The sequence below is a fragment of the Coffea arabica genome, chromosome 7c (assembly GCF_036785885.1).
Source record: "Coffea arabica cultivar ET-39 chromosome 7c, Coffea Arabica ET-39 HiFi, whole genome shotgun sequence".
In the NCBI taxonomy this organism is placed as follows: Eukaryota; Viridiplantae; Streptophyta; class Magnoliopsida; order Gentianales; family Rubiaceae; genus Coffea; species Coffea arabica.
Window position 1 is genome coordinate 11,523,848 of NC_092322.1, and position 20,964 is coordinate 11,544,811.

The 20,964-nt window shown below is 34.5% G+C and overlaps 2 protein-coding genes, 1 long non-coding RNA gene and 1 other non-coding gene across 8 annotated transcripts; 1 reads left to right on the plus strand and 3 right to left on the minus strand.

Moving 5' to 3' along the window:
- Positions 1-239: 239 nt before the first annotated feature.
- On the plus strand, positions 240-5,005 carry LOC113700216 (uncharacterized). Of its 5 annotated transcripts, none has more exons than XM_027220738.2 (5): positions 240-481; positions 2,023-2,298; positions 2,456-2,552; positions 3,203-3,311; positions 4,684-5,005. In XM_027220738.2, exons 1-5 carry the CDS (start codon positions 458-460, stop codon positions 4,760-4,762), a joined length of 585 nt encoding a protein of 194 aa, XP_027076539.1. In that variant the 5' UTR covers positions 240-457; the 3' UTR covers positions 4,763-5,005. The 5 variants fall into 5 exon arrangements, with proteins under 5 accessions (XP_027076539.1, XP_027076540.1, XP_027076538.1 ...); XM_027220739.2 differs by having other exon boundaries at positions 2,128-2,298; positions 2,447-2,552; XM_027220737.2 differs by having other exon boundaries at positions 241-481; positions 2,447-2,552.
- Positions 5,006-5,519: 514 nt separating this feature from the next.
- On the minus strand, positions 5,520-8,951 carry LOC113700215 (ras-related protein RABH1e-like). The gene is made up of 6 exons (XM_027220736.2): positions 8,594-8,951; positions 7,382-7,452; positions 7,048-7,136; positions 6,734-6,845; positions 6,385-6,475; positions 5,520-5,982 (listed from the first exon to the last, which is right to left on the minus strand). Exons 1-6 carry the CDS (start codon positions 8,708-8,710, stop codon positions 5,839-5,841), a joined length of 624 nt encoding a protein of 207 aa, XP_027076537.1. The 5' UTR covers positions 8,711-8,951; the 3' UTR covers positions 5,520-5,838.
- A 2,584-nt stretch (positions 8,952-11,535) lies between these two features.
- Positions 11,536-15,303, minus strand: LOC113699983 (uncharacterized). Its single transcript, XR_003450478.2, has 2 exons — positions 11,842-15,303; positions 11,536-11,751 (listed from the first exon to the last, which is right to left on the minus strand). It is a non-coding gene; the product is annotated as an uncharacterized protein (transcript).
- Positions 15,304-15,937: 634 nt separating this feature from the next.
- On the minus strand, positions 15,938-16,826 carry LOC140010509 (uncharacterized). Its single transcript, XR_011817799.1, has 2 exons — positions 16,568-16,826; positions 15,938-16,490 (listed from the first exon to the last, which is right to left on the minus strand). It is a non-coding gene; the product is annotated as an uncharacterized lncRNA (long non-coding RNA).
- Positions 16,827-20,964: the final 4,138 nt, after the last annotated feature.

The following is a 20,964-nucleotide window of genomic DNA, read 5'->3' on the forward strand; positions in this document are numbered from 1 at the left end:
GAAAGTTTTATCCAAATAAATAAACCCTTAATGAATTTCATACCATTTTAAAAGAATAAAAAAACACAAATACTACAAAATATTATACTAGTAGAGTATTAGTTGGTTATACAAGGGTAAAACTGTCCAAGAAGGAAAGTGGGGGAAATGTTTGTCGCGATCATCAATGTCGTGATCGGGAGCTTTTCTGGCAAATTCCTGCCTTATTCACTCATTAATTTCCAATGTAACGTTCTAAATCTCACACACACACACACACACACACACACACACACACACACGCAGAGAGCACCGCCAATTCTTCCTATAAAAAATCGCTTTGGGCAGAAGAAACCATTTATAATTGTGATGCATTTTCAATATTTAGTAGTTATATAGTACAGGAAAATTACAGAGCTTTGACTTGGAAATTGGAATTGTAGCTCTCTCCCTCTCTCTCCCATTCCTTACCTCCACAATGGCGGTGAATTCCGCCGACGAGGTGAGTTTGTAATGTCACCACTATGGCATTTTCCACGGCGAATTTGAATTTCATCTTTATTTGCTCATTTCTGGTTTTTAATTTCATCCGCATTTTGTTTTTTTTTTTTTTTTTGTTTTCCCCCTGAATCTGGCTATGCAAAGTAGCTTGTATGTGAGTTTGTGTTTATGCACTTGTAAGGTCAAAAAACGTAGCTTTGAACACTATACTGTGCTTGTTTTTCAGGTTGTTTTAGAACCGTTGACCATTTTCATGAATCTTTTTTTCCCCCTTTTTTCTTCATTTATTGTGTTACATTTTTTTTTTCCAACTCTTGGGTTTGTAGGAAACCAGAAAGTAATAAAGTTGTAAGCTTTTTAGGTGTAGCAATGGTAATGTAGGATGTCAGAACACGCTTTTGACCAGAGATTTCACGATTACAAAAGTGTTTTATGTTGCCACGATTATATATTTTATTTCCTTTTTTTTTCTTAATTTTGAAGTAAATAGTTGTGAAGATATGTGTGATTTTTTACCTGAAGAATGTGCAAAAAAATGCTTGGTAGATGTGAAAGATTTTTTGTCTAAACCATTTTCGGTGAATACATATGAAGCCTAGGTAGCAAGTTCATTTGAGGAATACTCTGATTTAGTCCCAGTGTTATTAGATTTGTACTTTTAGACGGTTGTTTAAATGTCCAATTTGTTGGTTAACCTGCTTTAATTGGTATTAAATAATGTCCAATTTGTTGGTTAACCTGCTTTAATTGGAATTAAATGGACGGTTTAACAACTAACCATGAAGTTACGTGTTCACCCCCATAATCAGCTACCCATCATTTTGCATTATTTTTGGGAATGCCATTTTGATGATCCCCTGGGTGCTGAATTCTCTAAATGAAAACTACCTGTTTTCCATCTGTCGGTTGCTGCAGTTTTGGTAAAGTTGAAAGATTAGTGATGTGACCCTTATCCCAAATGGAACTTTCAACCACTTGGTTATCATTTAGCTTGAAGGTGTGAAAGCTTGCTCATGCATCATATTTTGAACATTCAACGTGTTTGCAGAAGTGACATGGAGAAAATTCTTGGGTATTAAGCCTTTATATAAATGAAAAGATGAACAACCTACAGTAAATCAATCTTTTAGCAACTCCAGATAATATACACACTATGAGGTCTTTAAGCTGGTTCACTTCATGTCCTACCAGTTACATCTTTAGCCCTTGGCCCTAAGATCTCCTTTAAGATCCACTGTTTTTGATACCAGATTGATTATGTATCATGAAGTAAATCCTGAGAGTATAACAATTAGAGGGAATGTTAGCATATGTGTCTTATTAAGTTTTGAGCTTGTTTGTGTTTTTCACTTTTGAAGACTGTCTTTTATTTTACTTCAGTAATTTTCTCGTAGTCATTCCATTTCTAACAGTTGATCTTCTAGCCCATTTGTGCTTGTTATGAGTTTTTCCTTCTCTGTGTCGCTTGCTTGACTGGTTGATTCAAATATGACATATAATGGGAAATGCAGAGCTGAATATGTCGTTTATGTATAATTTCAGTGTCAAGGTACCCATAGTGTTCTTATGATATCTGATGGATGCACCAATAGTCCAAAATCTGAATCTGAAAGTGTCTTAGTAGTTCCAAACTTGATGAAAACTCAGATGTGCTTGGATGCCCCTCCAAAATGCCAAAACTACCCCAGTGTCAAAGTGGATGTTATGGACATTTACGAATCATCTATTCTAGACACTGATGTTGAGAAAGGAAAGTTGGAGATACCCCAGTCTAATGGTGAAGTTGTTGGCGATTCCAAGCCTGAGGATTCCTTAAAAGTAAGCTCTATCTTTGCATGGTACTCACCTCTTTTTACTAAGTTCACTTTCCAATTCTGTATTATCTGTGGGTCGTACCTGACATCATTTGTCATTTAATGTTTCAAAGCATTTCCAATCCAACACAGTTCTAACTACAACTTAGCAGTACTTTCAGAGGGCGTTGCAGAGAGAGATTAACTTTCATGTTGGAGGAAAGTTCATGCAACTCTTGATGAACAATAATCTTGAGTTACCCAAGTTCTCTCCAAGAGGTAGAAATAATATGGCACAATTAGTCTGGTTTCATTTGTGAAGTAAATTGTTAATGTGTGAACTCTGTTAATTTGTCCTTTTCAACTGAGGGTTAACTTTCTCACACCTTGTATGCAACCCAAGAAGATCCTTTTAAAGAAGGGGACAAATATATAATGTAACTTTTATCCTCCAATCGATGGTGAGAAAAATTGGTGCATTTTTAATGTCCTTGAGACTATATTCCCCCCGCCGCCCAACCACACACACAGATATAGCCTTCTCTATCCCTCTGCGTGTTATGCAAATTATGGCTGAAATTTTCCTGTTATGCGGATATCAGAATAATATACTCTTGTTTTAACATTTCTTTTTTCTTTCCTTGTTTTCGTCCTTTCTCAACAATGGAAATTTTTAGCCTTTACATTTCAATTATAAACAAAAAAAAAAAGAATGGAAAATAAATGAAATTTTTATTTGACTATAATTAAAGATGAAAAAAAATTTAGCATTTACATTTCAATTATATACAAAAAAATAAAAATAAAAGGAACGGAAAATTCAATGAACTTTTTATTTGACTATAATGCAAAAATTTTTATCTGAATTACATCATATGCATGGAGTACTATTTCATCATTTGTTTACAGTCTCTTTTGTGACATGACAGATAAATGCATGACTGAGAGAGTATTTGATACGCCGACCAACAGATCAAGGAAATACAAGCGTTCTGCCTCATTTAACTCAAGAAGGGTTGTTTTCCTATTCTCAATCTTGTAAGTTGAAATCTCTTAATCTTAAATTTAACTCTAGATGTCTATTTCTTAAGTTTAAGCTAGTAGATTACTTGAAGTGTTAAAAATCATTTCTAGCACTTTGGTCTTTAAGTTATCTTGCTAAAGCAACCACAAGGGTGGGCTTTTTGCCTTCAAGTTGATTGCCAAAATTCTGTTCAAACATTTTAAAAGTAGTTGCTGATTTTACTTTCAAAATTATAGAGGTTTAGTTTTTGGGCATGATGAATAGTCAGTTTCTTGTAACATAAGATAGTAACTGTATTGATGTCAATATATTTAGATATGATTCTTTATGCAAAATGTAGAGTTAATTATGCCTCTGAATTTTAACATCAAACATCCACAAGCTTTTAAGGGGAAACATGGTGTAATAGTGGTCATTAGGTTGAAAATTTACTGATTTTATGGGAAAATCTATAGAGCCAACTCAAAGATATGGCAAGGTGAAACATGAAGTTGAAGTGGAAAAATTGGAACTGGCCAGAGAACAGTCCGATAAGGTAGCATCAAATCAGTTGGGCATCTTAGTGTAGGTTAATGGGCGAGCAGAAATGCTGGTAGTTTGTCCTTTATGCATTGACTTTTCAAGCTCATTGCATATCTATGTCATAGACTAATTCTTAAAAAACTGGATCAAAACTAAGTCTGGATTCACATAGATCCTTAGCCTTATGCAAAGGGGACGAAAACAGTCTGTTTAACTTTTACAGTATTCTGCATCTTATATGGCTCAGGCATTGAATTCTGCTTTACCTCAAACTGCACTTTTAAGAAAGAAATGGTGATGTGTATTCAACAGATTACTAATGCTTCTTGTCTTAAACTCTTCCCATTTGGTCATAGCTAGCATCATGAGAATCTTTCTAATTTTTTGTTTCCAAACTCATACTAAAGTAAATGATGCAATCTTTTCCCTTGAGAAATAGATAATCAATAATTTAAGTAGATGCAAGGAGATGACAGCTTCCACAGATCATGGAATCTTTCTCCTACTATGTGTCCTTCCTTTTTTGTGCCAGTTTAGGCACATAAGGATGCTTCAGTAGAGAACTGGGGAACCTTAACTTCTTAGTTCAAAAAGATGCCTCATTCAAGTGGGTGATTTCATGCTTAAAAGGAAATTTCTGGTGAAAATTTTCAAGCTGTAGTCTGCATGTAACTTTCCAAAAGTCACCATATGCGTCATTAATTTCATGCCATTTTTTTTTGTTCTTTTTGGCCTGATAAGATGTAGTCAACTTGTTGAGATTATTTCTATTTGGCAAGTTGAATAATTGTTACCAGAGCACTGAGTTGTATTCGTCGTGTCCCTTCAAGTTGTTTAACTGATTTTTTTTTTTTGGGGGTCCAGGTCAAGTGTTGGAACAATTATCCTTATATATCTGACACTGAGAGTGAGACAGATTGGGGATGCTTCTGCTAATATATGATTCTGCACTAAGTTCCTGCCATCCTGTGGCCTGGCCACTGTGAAAAGTTAGCATGAGAAATGCATTTTTCTGATTTTTTATTTTTGGTCCTTCTCTTGTTTGGTTTGAATGCTCACTCGAGGAGGCTCCTATTTCATTGTACATAAGATGAAAATTCGGGTTACATGTAATAACTTATGAATGGTGCTTTTCAGAATACAAACATTTAGTTCAAATGAGCATTAGAATTTCTACGTTTCTCCACCTTGATTTTGAAAATTTTGCTGTTTCTCACCAAGGAGTTTCAGGCCCAGGTAAACAGCAGGATTAACAAATGATTCAACAACTTTATACTTGTAGCCTTAGCTGTTTAAATAGGCATTGCTTTGCAGTTACTTAAGAAGCGACAAACAGACTAGATTCCATATCAGCTTCAGTTCAATCAACTTATTATAGCAAAAGCTTTAGCAGTTCCCAGCTACTTTCAAACTGTAGCCTTCATACTGGAACCATCAATGTTTTGTTAGGTTTTCAAATTACTCAGAGGTTAACCTGTTTGATGCATCATTCACTACTAGTCCCAGATCTACAAGAGCGTGGAAGCAAAACGAGTCATGGTTCTGCCTCTCTCTGCTGATCATATGGTGCTGATGATAACTGAGTACCTACAGATTGGTAGGATTGTTTTGTGTTTGGATTGAACAGGACTGCAGTCATGCTGCAAAATTGTGCCACGCCATTCTTTAAAATTTTCTCCAAGAGTAAATGCAAATGAGGAGACACAAGAATCATATGCCTTTTCTAAATCAAATCAAGATCAACACAAGGGGAATATAATGGAATTAGACAAGAGAGTAGAGCTGTAACAGCATAAACTAGCATCCTGAGTAAACCTAAGTATTCTAGGAAAGATCGTGGCCATCTTCCTCCGTCTCTTAACTTGACAAAACAAGGTAATGTGCTGGGCGAAGAACTCCAAAATTGCTCCAATTTCCACATAAAGGGAATTAATTAGTTTCCAAAACCACATCTAGGTCCATGCAACTACTAAGGTTTTCCATCTTCTTCCTGCTGCTACTTCTAGAGAGTAAAAACATCTAGCATGCACAACCTCCCCCTTGCTGTTCTGTTTGCGATGAGTTTGCAGTAGGCTTCAAATTCACATCAACCATGTCTTCCTGTTTTGTGGACGAAAGTGTCTCCATACCAGGCAATGCAGCAGCAATCTTTCGAAACAGAGGCTGCAGATAAAGTTTTCGCGTTAAAAGCAGTTCATACTTTTCTATGGATTTCGTGTAGGGGTCAGAGCAACACTCAACCAAAAATCTGAAGTGTGAATGATGTTATATTGTTTGTGGGGAGGGAAGGGAGTGTGTTGGGGGGGGGGGGGGGGGGGGCGGGGGACACCACTTTATCATTCCTTATATTTGATAAGAGGTGCAAGATAATACCAACATAGAACAAACTATCTTTCATCTTCTCCAGAGAATGTGATCCTAGTTTGAAACCATTATGTTTTCATGAAAATTTGTATATGGACATCCCAAAAACTCATTCTCCAATTATGTTGCATCTTCAGGACAGATCATCAATGGAGTTTTGATTTCATAATGATCTAAGTAAGCCGTCTTAAATAGTATTACCTTAATATTGAAACCTGCTTTAGCACTGGTCTCTATGAACATCACCCCGAACTCACGAGCCTTCCCATCTCCTTCTTCTATAGAAACTTGCCTAGTTAAACCAGGAAAAGAACACATTTAGAACAATTCTGAAAACTTCTAAACGGTAAAGATGAAGTTGTGTGGACTTTTTCTTGACTTTTATCTTTTTTTCCTTGTTTCTAGTGGTGGTGACAGCACTTGCTATTGGACCAAACAATTAATAGCAGAACCCAAATACGGCTGATTCAGTAAGGTGCATGAAATCAGAAAGCACGCAATAAGATGAAATGGCATTAACATCATGATTGGTGAATGTTGCAAGACCCACCTTTTATCAACAAGATCAGTTTTGTTCCCAACAAGAACAATTATCACATCATTTCCTCGTTCAGTGCGTACTTCCTCAATCCACTTTGATGTATTCAAAAATGACTGTCGATCTAAGAAGGTGATAAATAAGCAAGTCAAATGATGCTGCATGCTTTTCCAAATGCATAAAGTTTCAGAAGGTGAGGAAAATCACACTGATAACAAAAGCAACCACCATGCAGTTTGAATTTTAATAACACTTGTGTCAAAAGCTGAAGAGAATAGTATCATTATCAAGTTGTCTTAAGAGAACCCTATCTTAACGATGCTTACTGGCAACATCATAGACAACCACAGCTACGGAAGAATCTCTAATGTAGCTTGGAATAAGGCTTCTAAATCTCTCTTGACCAGCTGTATCCCTGCAACATTAGAAAACAAACTATCAAGAAGCAAATATAGCAGTATTATAGTCTGATTTTCGCTTCATCTAGTATGAAATGACAGAATAAGTAGTAGTCCATGACCAAGATCTTTAAGAAATGATTCAGAGCAAGTACATAAGACTTATTTTGTTACATCAACTTCTCTAATGTTCTTCCACAGAGAGCTCAATTTACACTGGTTTGATCCAAACTAATTCGAAAATGAAAGAAGCATCATATACCAGAGCTGCAAGCGAACCGTTCTATCTTCAAGGTACATTGTTTTTGATAGAAAATCAATCCCGATGGTGGCCTGCAATTACAACTGTAAAACTAAGTTAAAAGTATAAAGTTGATCAAAGAGTCCTCCTGAAAAATTCCTTCAAGTGGTCAGACCAGACAAAAGAACCACAACATAACTACTTCACAACAAGAAAAGCAATTAAATTTGCCACAGACTAAAAGCAGAGGCAAAAAAAAAAACAGATAGTGGTCAGGGGATAAGGTCTGCTTATTGCTCTCTATGGCATTGTCCACAACTATTGCATAGTAGTTACGAGCTTAAGAAACCCTCAGAATTAGTCATCAAGCGGTGATATGAATGATCTTCTTGAATGATGCTATCAATCTACGATTCCCAAAGAAAATTGTCCAATGTTGTCTATGCCAATATCAGGTGATTCTTGAAAATATCTGTCTTAAATGTCTAAATGCATTCTTCACCCAATTCAAAGATGTAGAAAGTAATAACAATTCCGAATCACAAGTTTGTTGATTTTGCTAAAGTGGTTGCACTAGATACCATCCCCCTTGAGCAACCAGAGTATGAATGTAATTATACATCTCTAATTTTCAACAGTTTTCTTCTACGTATTTTTCCTTTCTTCCAGCCCTCGAGGAGGGAAATTTTTTTTTTTTTTTTAATTCTTACCCCATTTTCCCTCCCTAGTAGAGCCAGCTATTCTCTGATCAAATTGAAGCCTTTTATTGATGGCAAAAAAATTATGTAAAGAAAGTAAGAATTCATCAAATTACATATTAAAGATTTAGATCTATGTCAACAATGATTAATCCTAAAGAGCAATCTGAAAAGTGATCAGAATTTCCATTTTACATCATGCAAATTTACAAATTGAAAGATGATAAATATGTCTTCATAGTGCATTCAGTAATGCTTTTAAATTCCAACTGATCAAACACATCCAATAAAAAAAAAAAACCAGATTTCTTATTGATCATGGAAGACTCCTAAACGACTTACATTCTTCAAAGATTGCTTAGCCATAAATAAACACAAATACCCAAAAAAAAAACAGCAAGTCTATTAAAACACATATTTCCTGACCAAGAAATACATCAAAACCATGATCATACAGAAAAACAAAGAAAGTAGCAAACGTTATAGCAAAAAGGGGCAAAAAATATGAAGTGGGATGATGGAATTTAGGCTGAACCTGATAAGTCGTATCAAATTTATCATACATGAAACGCGTGATGATGCTGGTTTTTCCAACGGATTGATCCCCTAAAAACACCAATTTATACTTTGCTAGAGGTGAAACCACCGCCATCTTTTTTAACAATATCCAAATCTCTCTTTTTCTCTTTCAATTGATCAGATGAATTATGTATTCAGATCTGATTATGTCCTCCTTTGTTTTTCCCTCCTGGTTTTCTTGGGTGTCACATGAGGAGAAACAGCAGAGAGGAAAGAAAGAGAAAGAGAGAAAATCAAGGAAGTGAATGAGAGAGATAAGCGACCCAACCTGATGCTGCCTTTGAATTGTCAATGCTTATAAGGGAGCCAGGGAAGTGTGTGACTGTGTGTGCTGCGTGCAATCGTGCATGGCATTAGTCTCATTATTTTCATTCACAAGAAACCGCCAACCATCGGCCTGAAATGGGAAGTAAAAAATATGGTGCTTAGGAGTTTATGAATGAATATATGGTTCTCTCTCATTTTTTTTTCTTTCTTTTTTCTCTTTGGTGAAATAGATGGAAAAATTTGGACATGGAAATGGGATATTTTCACTCTTTCTATTTTTCATTTTAGATTACTTGGATTTAATTGTTCAAATTTAGCTCTTCATGTGTCTCTCCCACGATTTTTGTATCACCAACGATTATATATACACTAAGCATTAGATACTTACATCCAACAAGCGTATATATGCACCTTAACGAGTCAAAAGAGAATAAATGAATGATTGTATTAATCTTAACTTAGAGGTTAAGATTGACACTTTCTTATTAAGAATTTTTTCGCATCTTTTTTGCAGTGTGTTGGATTTATTTGGACATGTAAGATAGAAAATCATCCATGTCATGTCATAAGATTGATAGCGCATTGCTTATAATTCTTTTGGATCATTCATGTCATGAGAGGAAAAGAAATGCATGAGAATTATGGTAGGCGTTGAGACGTATGCATGCTTTCTTTTTTCCATTCTAAAAATTATGGTTCATATAGAGTAATTTAATTTGATCTACATATTAGTTCGATCGTCAAATATGAGATGGAAAGGAGGGTAGTGAAATTTTATGAAGAAAAGACTCTGAGTTGAGGCTCTACTAATCTTTTATATCTTCTTGGACATCGAATAGACTTCAGGTCCAATCATAAACTTTTATAGGGATCAACATGAGAATGGAAAATGACCTACTCATTGAAGACTTTTCCACGCTATGGTAAGAAATAATTATTGTTTTTTTAAATAATTATTTGTTCTTTGTCTTCTTTTGGCAAAATTTGCTCTCTTTTTTCTTTGATTTTTTTTTTTTAAAAAAAAACCTCGTATAACATCACTTTCTATAATAGTACTTGTAGATCAAACTCTCCAATTGGGAAATTTTCACTATCCTCTCAAACGGAGATGATCCATTTTAAGTTACCAAATAAGCATGAACAACGAATTCTTCTTTCTGTATCAAGCATGTGATTAAGAGCTAATCCAAGCCATTAAGAGCTACCCTTATCATGTTTAAGCATATATGTTTATCGGGTTTTTCTAATGGATGTCTAATGGGTACTCGTTAGTATACTAGATCAACCCTAACTTATTATACGAATTCACATACTAATAATTATTATCCTATCTTGCATTTATACGCTTTTTCTAGTTAATATTATTTTTTAAAATATAAACACTTGAAATTCATCTTAACAAAGTGTCCGATGGACACCCATTAAACAGACCTTATGTTTTTATTCTGGGGTCGATTAATCTATCTCCCTCACCTCCTCATGCATCAAAAGCTAAAGAAATGGAGATCGTGTTAATTAGTAAAATCTACCAAATTAACTTTTCTTTCTTTTTTGAGGTTTAATTTACCTCTAGCCAACAATGGCAACCTTAGTCTTCTTGGAGAAGGTCAGGAAAATTAACTTGACTTGACTAGTAGTATTATATCAATTAATGTCCATTTAGATCCTTTTTTGGTTTTAACAAAAACCAATTTCCTGTAGACTTAGTGTAGACTACGGATCATTAGCAATTAATTTTTAAGCGCAAGAAACAGTTTCCGAGGAAGAAAAGAATAATGACTAAATTTACCAACATATAATTTTCCATCATGTGCTAAATGTGAACTCGTAGTTTGACTCTTTCCTATCTTTACGTTTCTAATTCACTTGGGATCCACGAGCAAAAGCAGGGGACGCTTTTCCTTGAGCGTTAAGGATGACGCTTTTGCTCCAACTTATGCAGACAGCGGGTTGCTGTGACTGTAAACTCATGTTTAATCTTTAATTAATTTATTGAGTCAAATATCTTCGTGGAACTCAAAAATCGAGGAAATTAATCACAAAACTTGGAAACCTATGGTTAAAGAATTCGAGTATAGTCTCTACAGAGGGTTTATAGACCCTAAACTTAATCAAATATTGAATGAAGCCTCAACAAATGACTTGGAAAGCTAGATGAATAAGAAATTATTTTACAAATAAGTATATACAAAACACTCGGCTACTAACACTACAACAAAAATGACATTTAACGGCATTTAAAAGTGTCAGTATAGATAATCTAACCCGACACTTTACCTTTCCTCACACTTTGGACAAGTGTCGTCCCTTCCAATGTGGGGATAGGTTCGTACTATTCAAATGTGTCAGGAAAATTATGCTGTTATAGTATCCCATTTGCCAACAAAAATTGCTTTTCTGATAATCAAAAGTATCAGGATAACCGTAATCAGTAACAAGTAGGAGTTTTTTAAACTAAACTATGCTGACACTTTTAACTGCCAAGAGTTTTTTTTTTTTTTTTTTTTTTGATATAGAAGCAACCTACAGGTTGTACTCCTTGCAATACATTCCGTCAATCAAAAACCCAAAGGACTTGTAAAATTATCCCAAAAAACAGAATGCATATAGTAATCTAAAAGCAAAACTCAATAGTTAAATATAATTTATTGAATTAAAAGCTAGTAACAAGTACTAACATAGCAAATCCCTAACAAATACAAACTTGAAAGATTCTCTTGTGCACAAATTAAAAGATTCTCATCCCTAACAAGTAGAAAGAACTTGCAGTAGCTTCCAAATTTTCCAATGAAATGAGAGCCTTTCGGCATAACCACGAATACCCCATCAATCTTCAATTGGTTCCACCTATGTACAAAGTTTGTTGGGATCATTAGATCATCGTAGTTAGCAATAAAATTCTAGAAAAGCCACAATATAAGTAAGTGCATATATTACCAAATGACAAGGCCAAGCAATTGGTACACCAAGTGCATCTTGAATTGTTTGTTGCAAATCATACGGTCTAATCAATTGCTCACTTGGACTTATTGCAGTAATCAAGTACTTACAAGTTCTACTTGTCTGTCAGCTAGGAATGTGATAAAAAGTGTAGAATTTTCCAGCCCGGAATAAATAGAGGGAACCTAACATCCCATGCATCAGGGATAGATCCAGAAATTGTCTAGATTAGAAGGGACCTAAAAAAAATGATTGTCTAGATTAGAAGGGACCTAAAAAAAATGAAGGTTGATTTGACAAGTAGATACTGTACGAAGATTCAGCAGGGCCTCCTTCAAGGGTAAGATAAGGATTCTTGCCTCTTTATGCTATCTTTGGTACTGAGATACATCACATAAAACAAGGAGGTAAATAGAAATTTTCTACCCATCTTTTATTTCTCAGCTGGAATACTTCTAATACAGAAAAGGCAATTCTGAAATGTCCTTATACTATGACGTAACCTATGAACCATATCCAAGCAAAATATTTCTGCGATCAGGTGATTTTAAGGTTGCTTTCAGAGATAAATAATCTATAGCTCACAAAAAGAGTGAATAAGAGTGGCATTGCCATTTTTTTTCCCATGTTGTCAGCAATGAACTCTCAGCTATTCTTCTTTTATCTTCCTGCAGCTATCACAGAAGAGTTTAGTTAACGTTTAAAGAAGATAATAGATTCATTATGTTCAGAAAACCACGTGGATGGCTTTCTCTTTTCAATGTGAGACCTGAGAATTTGTGGAAGTCTTTCACGTCAGTCCAGAGTTCAAAAGTTTGTCCCCTTGCTTAAGTAGAAGGTCAAATTGTTGCTTTGGCAGTCTACTTTTGAAATCAGCTGATCGTCAGGATAAGAGCCTAACTGACAAGTGTTAAGGTCTTATTAAACTGGCTACTAATGTAGTCACATATGAAGCTATTACTCGTACTTTCCATTCCATCACTATAATGAGACTTTAGCATTTACGTCCCAAACTAAAGCTCCTTATTTTCCCAGATTGGATATAGGTTAGACTGATTAGACACTACTTGCAAGGAATTCATACTAATAAAACACTAGAAAAGATATTTCATTGTGGAGAAAGTGCACTTCTTCTGTCTCATTAACTAAGGTATTCAAATAGAATTACAGCTTTCTGTTTTGGTGTAAAGACAAAATAGTTAAACCCAAAATGTTCAAGAAACTAAGATGAGATATTTCGATGACAGAACAACTTAATCTAAGTCCTTCACTTGTTCTGTCACTAAACCAACAACATAACCATAATCATATTCCAACAAGGAGATTGCATTTTTTCATAGATTAATCAGAAGATAACAAAATTTGAAATACAGTAAAAAACAACGGAACATGTGTATCTACCAACTTATAAAGCAATGATCATAATACTTGCACATTAAAAAAAATTACAAGTTCAGCTCAACTTATCACCTTCGAGTTCACAAGGAACCATACACTTATCAGCAACAGAGTCTTATGTGAGTATATATATTGACACAATTCGTTTACTCATCCTAGATTGATTAAATTGACGACTATATGAGTTATTTCAAGCTACAGTAGAACATAGCAGTAAACATTCATTGTTACACAAAATCAAAATGATCTCCATGCCAAAGTAGCCAGTAGAATGAGAATACTGGCTTCTAAATAGGGATTTACTTCTTGTGTTATTGTCAAAGCTACAAATTAGTGTAGTATCAATACTAGAAAATGAGTTTCTTTTCACTAAATTTCTATTAGTGTATATATTATTGAGTAAATTAATATCAGTACCAAAGGAAAGAAGGTTGACATTTTATCGAACAGGTTATGGACAACAAATCCATAAAGCTGAACACGTACGAAAGACAAGAAAAATCGCGTAGCTATGTGTATTATTACCTTGGCTTGGAGGACGACGACCTTATATCAACAATATTTACAGTAGCAGGAAGAAGGACAAAAAGAGCAAAGTAATTTAACAGGGGAAATTTTAACCTTACCCTGAAGCTTCATGTCCTAGAATTCGACTATACACTCTTTGAGCTTCATTCTTTTTTGATTCCCAGGATTGATGATAGAAACGTACATGTCAGATCAGATGGCGGCCAATACCCAAGAGTCAATTCAATTCAATTCAATTTACCATTTAAGCAATCACAAATCTATCTGTGAATCAATTCAGCGAAGCAAAGTTGTCGTTATAGGATGGTTTGTCTCATACCGTGCCCAGCCAAGCTCCAAGATCGGTGTGGCAAATTGAAGTGCAGAGGATCTGGATACGGACCTCCATTTTCTTTGGGGGATCCGCTAAAACATCTTGTATCACCAGAGGTTGCCCCAGACTGTAGACCACCACAGCTTCAAAACAAACAAAAAAAACCATGAGAGACCGTACATACCTTCAATAGGAAAGCAAGGGTAGTTTGATTGCAGAGAGATTCAGTAGAAAAAACTTTGTGGAGAAAGGAAGATTTTGGCCGAGAGTTTTGAGAGATAGCTTGCAGAGAGAGAGAGTTTGTGAGAGAGATGAGAGGAACCAAATTTCATTGGCCGGCAAAATGAAAGTTTTGAGATTTCACTAAGTGTTTTGGCACAAGAATCTTTCACCAAAACCAAAATCTTCCGCCAAAACGACATGGTTTTATGTTTTAATGTTTTTGGTGTATCTTACATTTTATTGAGTGTCATGATAAAGGATCTAAAGACACATTATTATTTTTATATCAGATAAAATAAAAAAGTATATATTATTGAGTTGATAATAAGTGTGATGATAGAAGTGCTATAATGACAGAAACCAGCAAATGTCTCTATAGTTGTGTCAGGAAAGGCAATTTTTGTTGTAGTGTAAGTATGAAAATTATCAAAATTGGACTTCAATGACGGTAATAAAAATTAATTTCAAAAATATCATACTTGATTTAATTGATAAAGTTGATTCCTATAAACTAAACATGCGATCGAAGTCAAACTCAATGTCATTATAAAGCAAAGATCTCCGGACCAAACTTCTTGCTTTACACGACTTGTTATTAATCTTCATCACGTGTGATACTAAATGAACTTTATATTTTGCAAATAATTTCTGTGTTACCTTACTAAAAATACTTAGATGTATTTATGTATTTATATTTACAATCACAATTTCTGAACTTCTGTAGTTGATGCTCTTTCATTTTTCTTTTCTTTCTTTCTTTTTTTTTGGTTAAAATTCAGAGTTAATCTTATAGAGACTGACAGTATATACACTATCACAGTTGGATGCATGACATATATGAAAATTTTGAGTTTCAAATTCAAATTTAGATTGTATGTTATGCATCTAACAATGAAAGTGTATAGAATATTAATTCTAAAATCTAAATCTTAGTTTCCAACAAAAAACAATCTGTTTAAGAATTAAATTAAAACAAAAACTCATATGTCAAGCTTTAGTAAATTCAAGACCTTGGTCTTCCTTGAGGTGCGCCCTCACCAAATCACGTACACCAATTGATGGAGTTGATACTATTATGGCTGAATATCACCTGTATGCACACCGTGGATATTTGAAGATATTTGGAGGAAATTTCTTGATGGCTAATTTTCACATATCGTGTTTTGTTGGTAATGTAAAATGTTTGTGAATTTTATTACACGTTAATTGATCTTTTTTTTTTCCAAACATATTCATATAACACGACACCTTTTTTTTTTATTTTTTTCTCCCTTTTTTCCAACCATGTGAGAAAGACCATGAGTTTTCTTACCATTTTCATGGACTTTCTTTTTTGGGAACAAAATTTGGATCCCTATCCCATAGGTACTTTCGAATACTAATTGCTAATTTAAGAGAAACAAAAATCTTAACCATATCAACAGACGACTAGGCGTGTCAACAGGCCGGGTCCAGGCCGGAATTAATAAATCCGAACCTGGACCCGTTATACTGCATTAGTTCCGGATCCGACCCAAATATCCGACGAGTCTGCTAATATTTCTACCGGACTCGCACCCAAATGGTTTCGGATCCGGGTCAGGCCTACCCGAAAAAAGGCCCGTCAAAAACCAGTTCTCATAACAACAAACATTGAAATCTCACGGTATTAATTGCAAGTTAAATACTCAGTTAAAGATATCAATTCTTAAGTAACAGCCTATCAAGGAAAAGGTGATGCTACTATTTAAAGCCATGGCATCTAGTAATTCTCTAAGCACCAAAAACAGAAAAAGTGCCCAAAGAAGTAGAGGCACCTAAAGTAGCACAAACACTAAAAAAATAAACAGGCATCAAAAGAAGTAGAGACACCCAAAGCCGAAGAAACACCTAAAATAGCACAAGCACCAGAAACAAAACATGCGCCCAGGAGAGCACCTCAAGCAGCATAGGTGCCAAAAACAGAAAGAGTGCCCAAAGAAACAGAGACACCTACAGCATCAGAAGCACCCAAAGAAGGAAAAGCACTTAAAGCAGCACTAGCACCAAAAACGGAAAAAAGGTCTAAAAAAGCCGAGGCAAAGAGAAGTATAAACTAGTGATAGATTTCTACAACAAGCGAAGAACTAGTGACGCGAGAAACTTTTGTCTTTTTGTTTTGAAATCAGATCCTCAAAGTGCCTCAGCAAAAGATTACTCTATGCTTCTGAAAATTGCAACAAATGCAGCATTAGACAATGGCAAGAAAATCATTGATACGTTGAGCAAAAGTTTGAAACTCACTGGCGGAGCAGCAGAAAAGATGAGAGAATGAGAATGGAAGAGCTGGGCTTCTTTGGAGCTGGCTAGACCCGACGGTTTCTTTGGAGCTGGAGATGGAGAGAATCAGAGAGCGTCGCCGGTTTCACAGCGGACTGATCACTAGCGGAGGCGAGATGTGAGGCGGGACTGGTCACTGGTCACGGCAGAGCAAAAGAGAAGAGAGTGATGGGAAAAAGGAATGTGCGGCGGTAGGTTAGGGATGGACAAATTTGGGAATGAAAGTCGTAATGTAGTATTGATATGAATAATGATAGATAGGTATATATTTGTTTAATTATTAATTAATTAAAATCGGTTCGGGTAGGATACGGGTCAGAATGGTATATTCTGTATCCGACTCGTAAATTTATTAGATAAAATGGGTCCAAATTCGGGTCCGGGTCGCGAATCTATATACCTGCTCGTACCCGAAAAATGTTGGCGGGTTCGGTCCGGGTCTGGGTTCGTTGACAGCCCTACAGACAACCATCAAATTGATGTTAATCCTGGGACTAAAGTGGCAAAAGATGCATTCTTGATCCTTATGTTTAGTTTTGTTTTATAGCTAAAAAAAGACTATTTTGTCAAAATAGAAGCTTTTTTTTTTTTTTTGGGTTTTAATCCTTAAGTGAAGGGAAGTAGGAAAAGAGTTAGGAATTTCAATGTCGCCTTGGTAGCATATTTGCCGAGTGAGCTGGGTCTTGGGTAGGGATGCAAACAAGCAGAACCATATCGAGTTTCGACCTAATCGAACCGAATCTCAATATAATTTTATGAAACTCGAACTCGAATTCAAGTTTGACGAGATCAAAATGTCAAGCTCGAGCTCAAACTAAAAAAAAAATAATTATTTTATTTTTAAAAAATAAATAAAATAATAATTGGATATATCCTGGATATATTCACATCTGATGATGATTCTGGAATAGCCCAAGAGGATTCATCAAAACTATTCCCAAGCTCTAGAAGATATCAACATATATTCCTGACAAGACCAGACAGAGACAAAGTTCACAACAAAGACTTCTTCAAAGGCCTTCTTGGATCACAATACAAGAAGAATAAGTCTTGAGAAGAAACAACTTGTGAACAGAACCAATAAGCTGACTGGTTTCCCAAACCGACAGAAGATCAGTCGAAAAGAAGAAATCTTGGATCCTTTTACAAATAGTTTGGACCATTGAGCTACCATACAAGGCCCAATAAACAGCCCAAACATATGAGTCTCAAAAACATTTTTTCTTCTACAAAACAACCAGCCTTATCTATTCTCAAAACCCATGAACCAAGATAGATAACCCAATATGACAAATCCAACCAGATCAAAGCCCAACTGTCAAATCCTCTGATCGATTCAGATATTATCAAATCTGGACGAAAAGAAGATTATACTTCAACATCTTCTTCTCCAACTATCAGTGATGAAGATGAAAAAGAAGGACATATAATTAAAAATCAAAACCTTCTTCTTAACATCATTGAAAAATCGAGACAACCCTACCTACACCAAATTTCGAATCCTTTAAAAAACCTTCTTTTCGATATTCCAAATAGCTCCAAAAACTTTAAAGAATTCTTTACTTAAATAGTTTGTGTTGGAATTCTTTATTTTAAAGAATTCATAACTTTATATTGAATTCTATAAATAATAGCTACAGGAAAAGTCCATGTTTTGACTCTATAGTTAGCAGTTTTTATGTTTAATGTTAAAACATCTAGAATATTTTTGTCTTTTAAAGAGATTGTAAAATTTGGAAAACAATCAAAATAAACTGGTCCTCCACAAAGGCTAGTTTTTGCCATTCTGAGGAGGGAATCGGTGAATTCTAAGAATCTGCTATCTCTGAGACAAAGGAGTAGGGATGTATCTAGTCCTTCTCTTGTCAGAGATTTAGCTGCGATTTGTACTAATCCAAAATGAATATAATTATATTTTTCTTTATGTTTTTCTATTTTTTTTTGGATAATAGTTTTATTTCCTCATGATCATCATTTAAGGTTATAGTTTATTCTACTGTTTTAATTGTATAATCTGAAGTGGAAAACATCCACTTTCTTTCCCTTTCATATATATCAGTTTGAATATATTTAGAAAATTTTCAATTGTCTATGTCTTGATTAATGTCTTGTATATTGATTTCTTCTTTTAGTTTGGTGTTTGAAAAAGAGCTAGAAGAGGTAGAGTTGGTTCTAAAAAAGAAAGCCATGAATAAAGAGAAGCAATAAATCAATTTAAATCAATAACTTTAAATACATAGAGTTTGAATACATTATTCTCCAAGAAATGTGATTGATAGTAGATTTATCAAACGGGATTTCTCTTGTTGTTTTTTTTTCTAGGCATCTTATCTTCCCTGCAAGAATTCACGAGTTAAATAATCAGGAATAGAATTTGAAGACCATTTAATGTATTCACTATCAAAGTCAAAGATTGATAAAATTGCTTGCCATCTTGCAAAGATTTGTTTGGAGGCAAGGTTTTTAACATCTTTTTGTAAAACATCTTTAGCTGACTTACAATCAACCTGAAGTAAAAACTTCTGGTTTAGTAGTTCAGTTTGGAATTTTGTAATACATAAAACTATTGTTAAGATTTCCTTTTTAATAATGAAATAGTTTTGTTGAGAATTGTTCCAATGTTTGGAAGCAAAAGCAATTATTTGTTCTTTATTATTTTTTGTTTGTTTAAGAGTATCATCATATCCTAAATCAGAAACATCCGTTTCCATAACTTTTTGAGTTGTTGGATCTGGAAGAGCAAGACAAAGAATGGCTTTGACTTCGATTTTGATTTTTCTAACTGTTTCTGTATGAATATCTGTCCACAAAGATGGAGTAGTTTTTAATCTGTCATATAATAGTTTGGCTAGATTACCGAGATTTGGTATAAAATTTGAGACATAGTTTAGACACCCTAAGAATCTCTGGAGTTGTTGTTTGTCAAGAATTTGGTCAGAAAATTTATCAGCTGGATTGATCTATTTATAGGGGTAATGGTTCCTTGATGGGTATGATGTCCAAGAAATCTAATTCTAGTTTGGAAAAGGTTGATCTTCTTTTGAGCGAAACAATTTCTGTTTGAAAATTTTTAACAGTTATAGGTTTGGTACAAGGTTGGGTTTTAGTTAAGACATTTATTGAGGAATATCCTATGTCTTTTCTAATATCAAGGCTAGTAGTATTATTAGATTTATTTGTTGGTTGACTTGATACTAGAATGTTAGGTCATTGGTTTGGTAAATCTATTGATTTTAATAGATCCATAAGAGAATCTGGTAGATCTATATTTGCAGGGTTTATATGGATTGATTTTAATGGATCTATGGATTCTGAAATTTTATGAGAGGATTCTAATATAAGAATTGTTTGAGATAGATTTATGGAGAGATCTAAAGGTTCTGACTTGGTTTGGACTAGATCTGTAAAATCCTGAGTTTCACTAGTTTTTGACATAGAGGACGCAGGATTTGAAGTAGTTTGGACTGGATTTTCGAATTCTGATGGGAACACTTGAAATGTTTGAGACTCATACCAGTCAAAGAAATGATTATTTTGTCTTGTTTTTCTTAAAAAATTATAAAAGTTTTCTTATATATTTTTTCGGGTTTCTCCCTGACATTTGTCAAAAAATTGTTTCCTTTTAAAATAGTTGTGATTTGCATAGAAGTCTGATCTAAGTTTTTCTTTGTTAATCTGGAATTCAGAAGATTTGTTTTCTAGTTTTCTTTGAATAAGAATTGATTGCTCTATCCGGGCAATTCTAGTTTGAAGGTCATTTAAAGGTTTGTTGTTTAAAGAAGAAGTAGAAAAAATAAAGTATGTTTTAACAGGTGAGCCCATTAGCAGAAACAAGTAATTAAACACGTAAAAGATTTAAACAACTTATAATTCTCTTCCCTTTGACACAGAATCCTTCGAGATCCATGGAGGATAACCATTTTTCTAAACAGATTATAAAGGATAGTGTGAAAACTTCAAGAAAAAATCTAACCTTTTGAAGAAAATTAACTATACATGACGACCATATTTTCATCATAATAAAGATAGTAATAAAGCTACAAGAATAGATCTAAATCCTTTGAAAAAGATTAACTATGCATGACTACCATATTTCCAAACAAAATCATAAAATTGTTAGTAAAAATCCATTAACCCTAGATCTGATCTTTTTAGCACTTCACCGTCCTAGAGCATACCACCCCAAGAACCTTAACATCCCTACAGTGCCAAATCCCATGGCCTTACCTGGACCGGATGCTAGCAATTACAGACTCCATGCCCCTTAAACAGATCCAAAGTCATATAATTAATACTAGCAAAACTATAATAAGTTTGAATACATTAGATGGTAATCATAAAATTAACCAGTCTCATCAAAT

Coding starts and splice junctions, on each gene's coding strand:
- LOC113700216 (XM_027220737.2), top strand. CDS start 458: ATGGCGGTGAATTCCGCCGACGAG. Junction 2,553..3,202: donor ACCCAAGTTCTCTCCAAGAG/GTAGAAATAATA, acceptor GTGACATGACAG/ATAAATGCATGACTGAGAGA. Junction 3,312..4,683: donor GTTTTCCTATTCTCAATCTT/GTAAGTTGAAAT, acceptor TTGGGGGTCCAG/GTCAAGTGTTGGAACAATTA.
- LOC113700215 (XM_027220736.2), bottom strand. CDS start 8,710: ATGGCGGTGGTTTCACCTCTAGCAAAGTATAAATTGGTGTTTTTAGGG. Junction 6,846..7,047: donor GGTTGTCTATGATGTTGCCA/GTAAGCATCGTT, acceptor TCACCTTCTTAG/ATCGACAGTCATTTTTGAAT. Junction 6,476..6,733: donor ACTGATCTTGTTGATAAAAG/GTGGGTCTTGCA, acceptor TGGTTTAACTAG/GCAAGTTTCTATAGAAGAAG.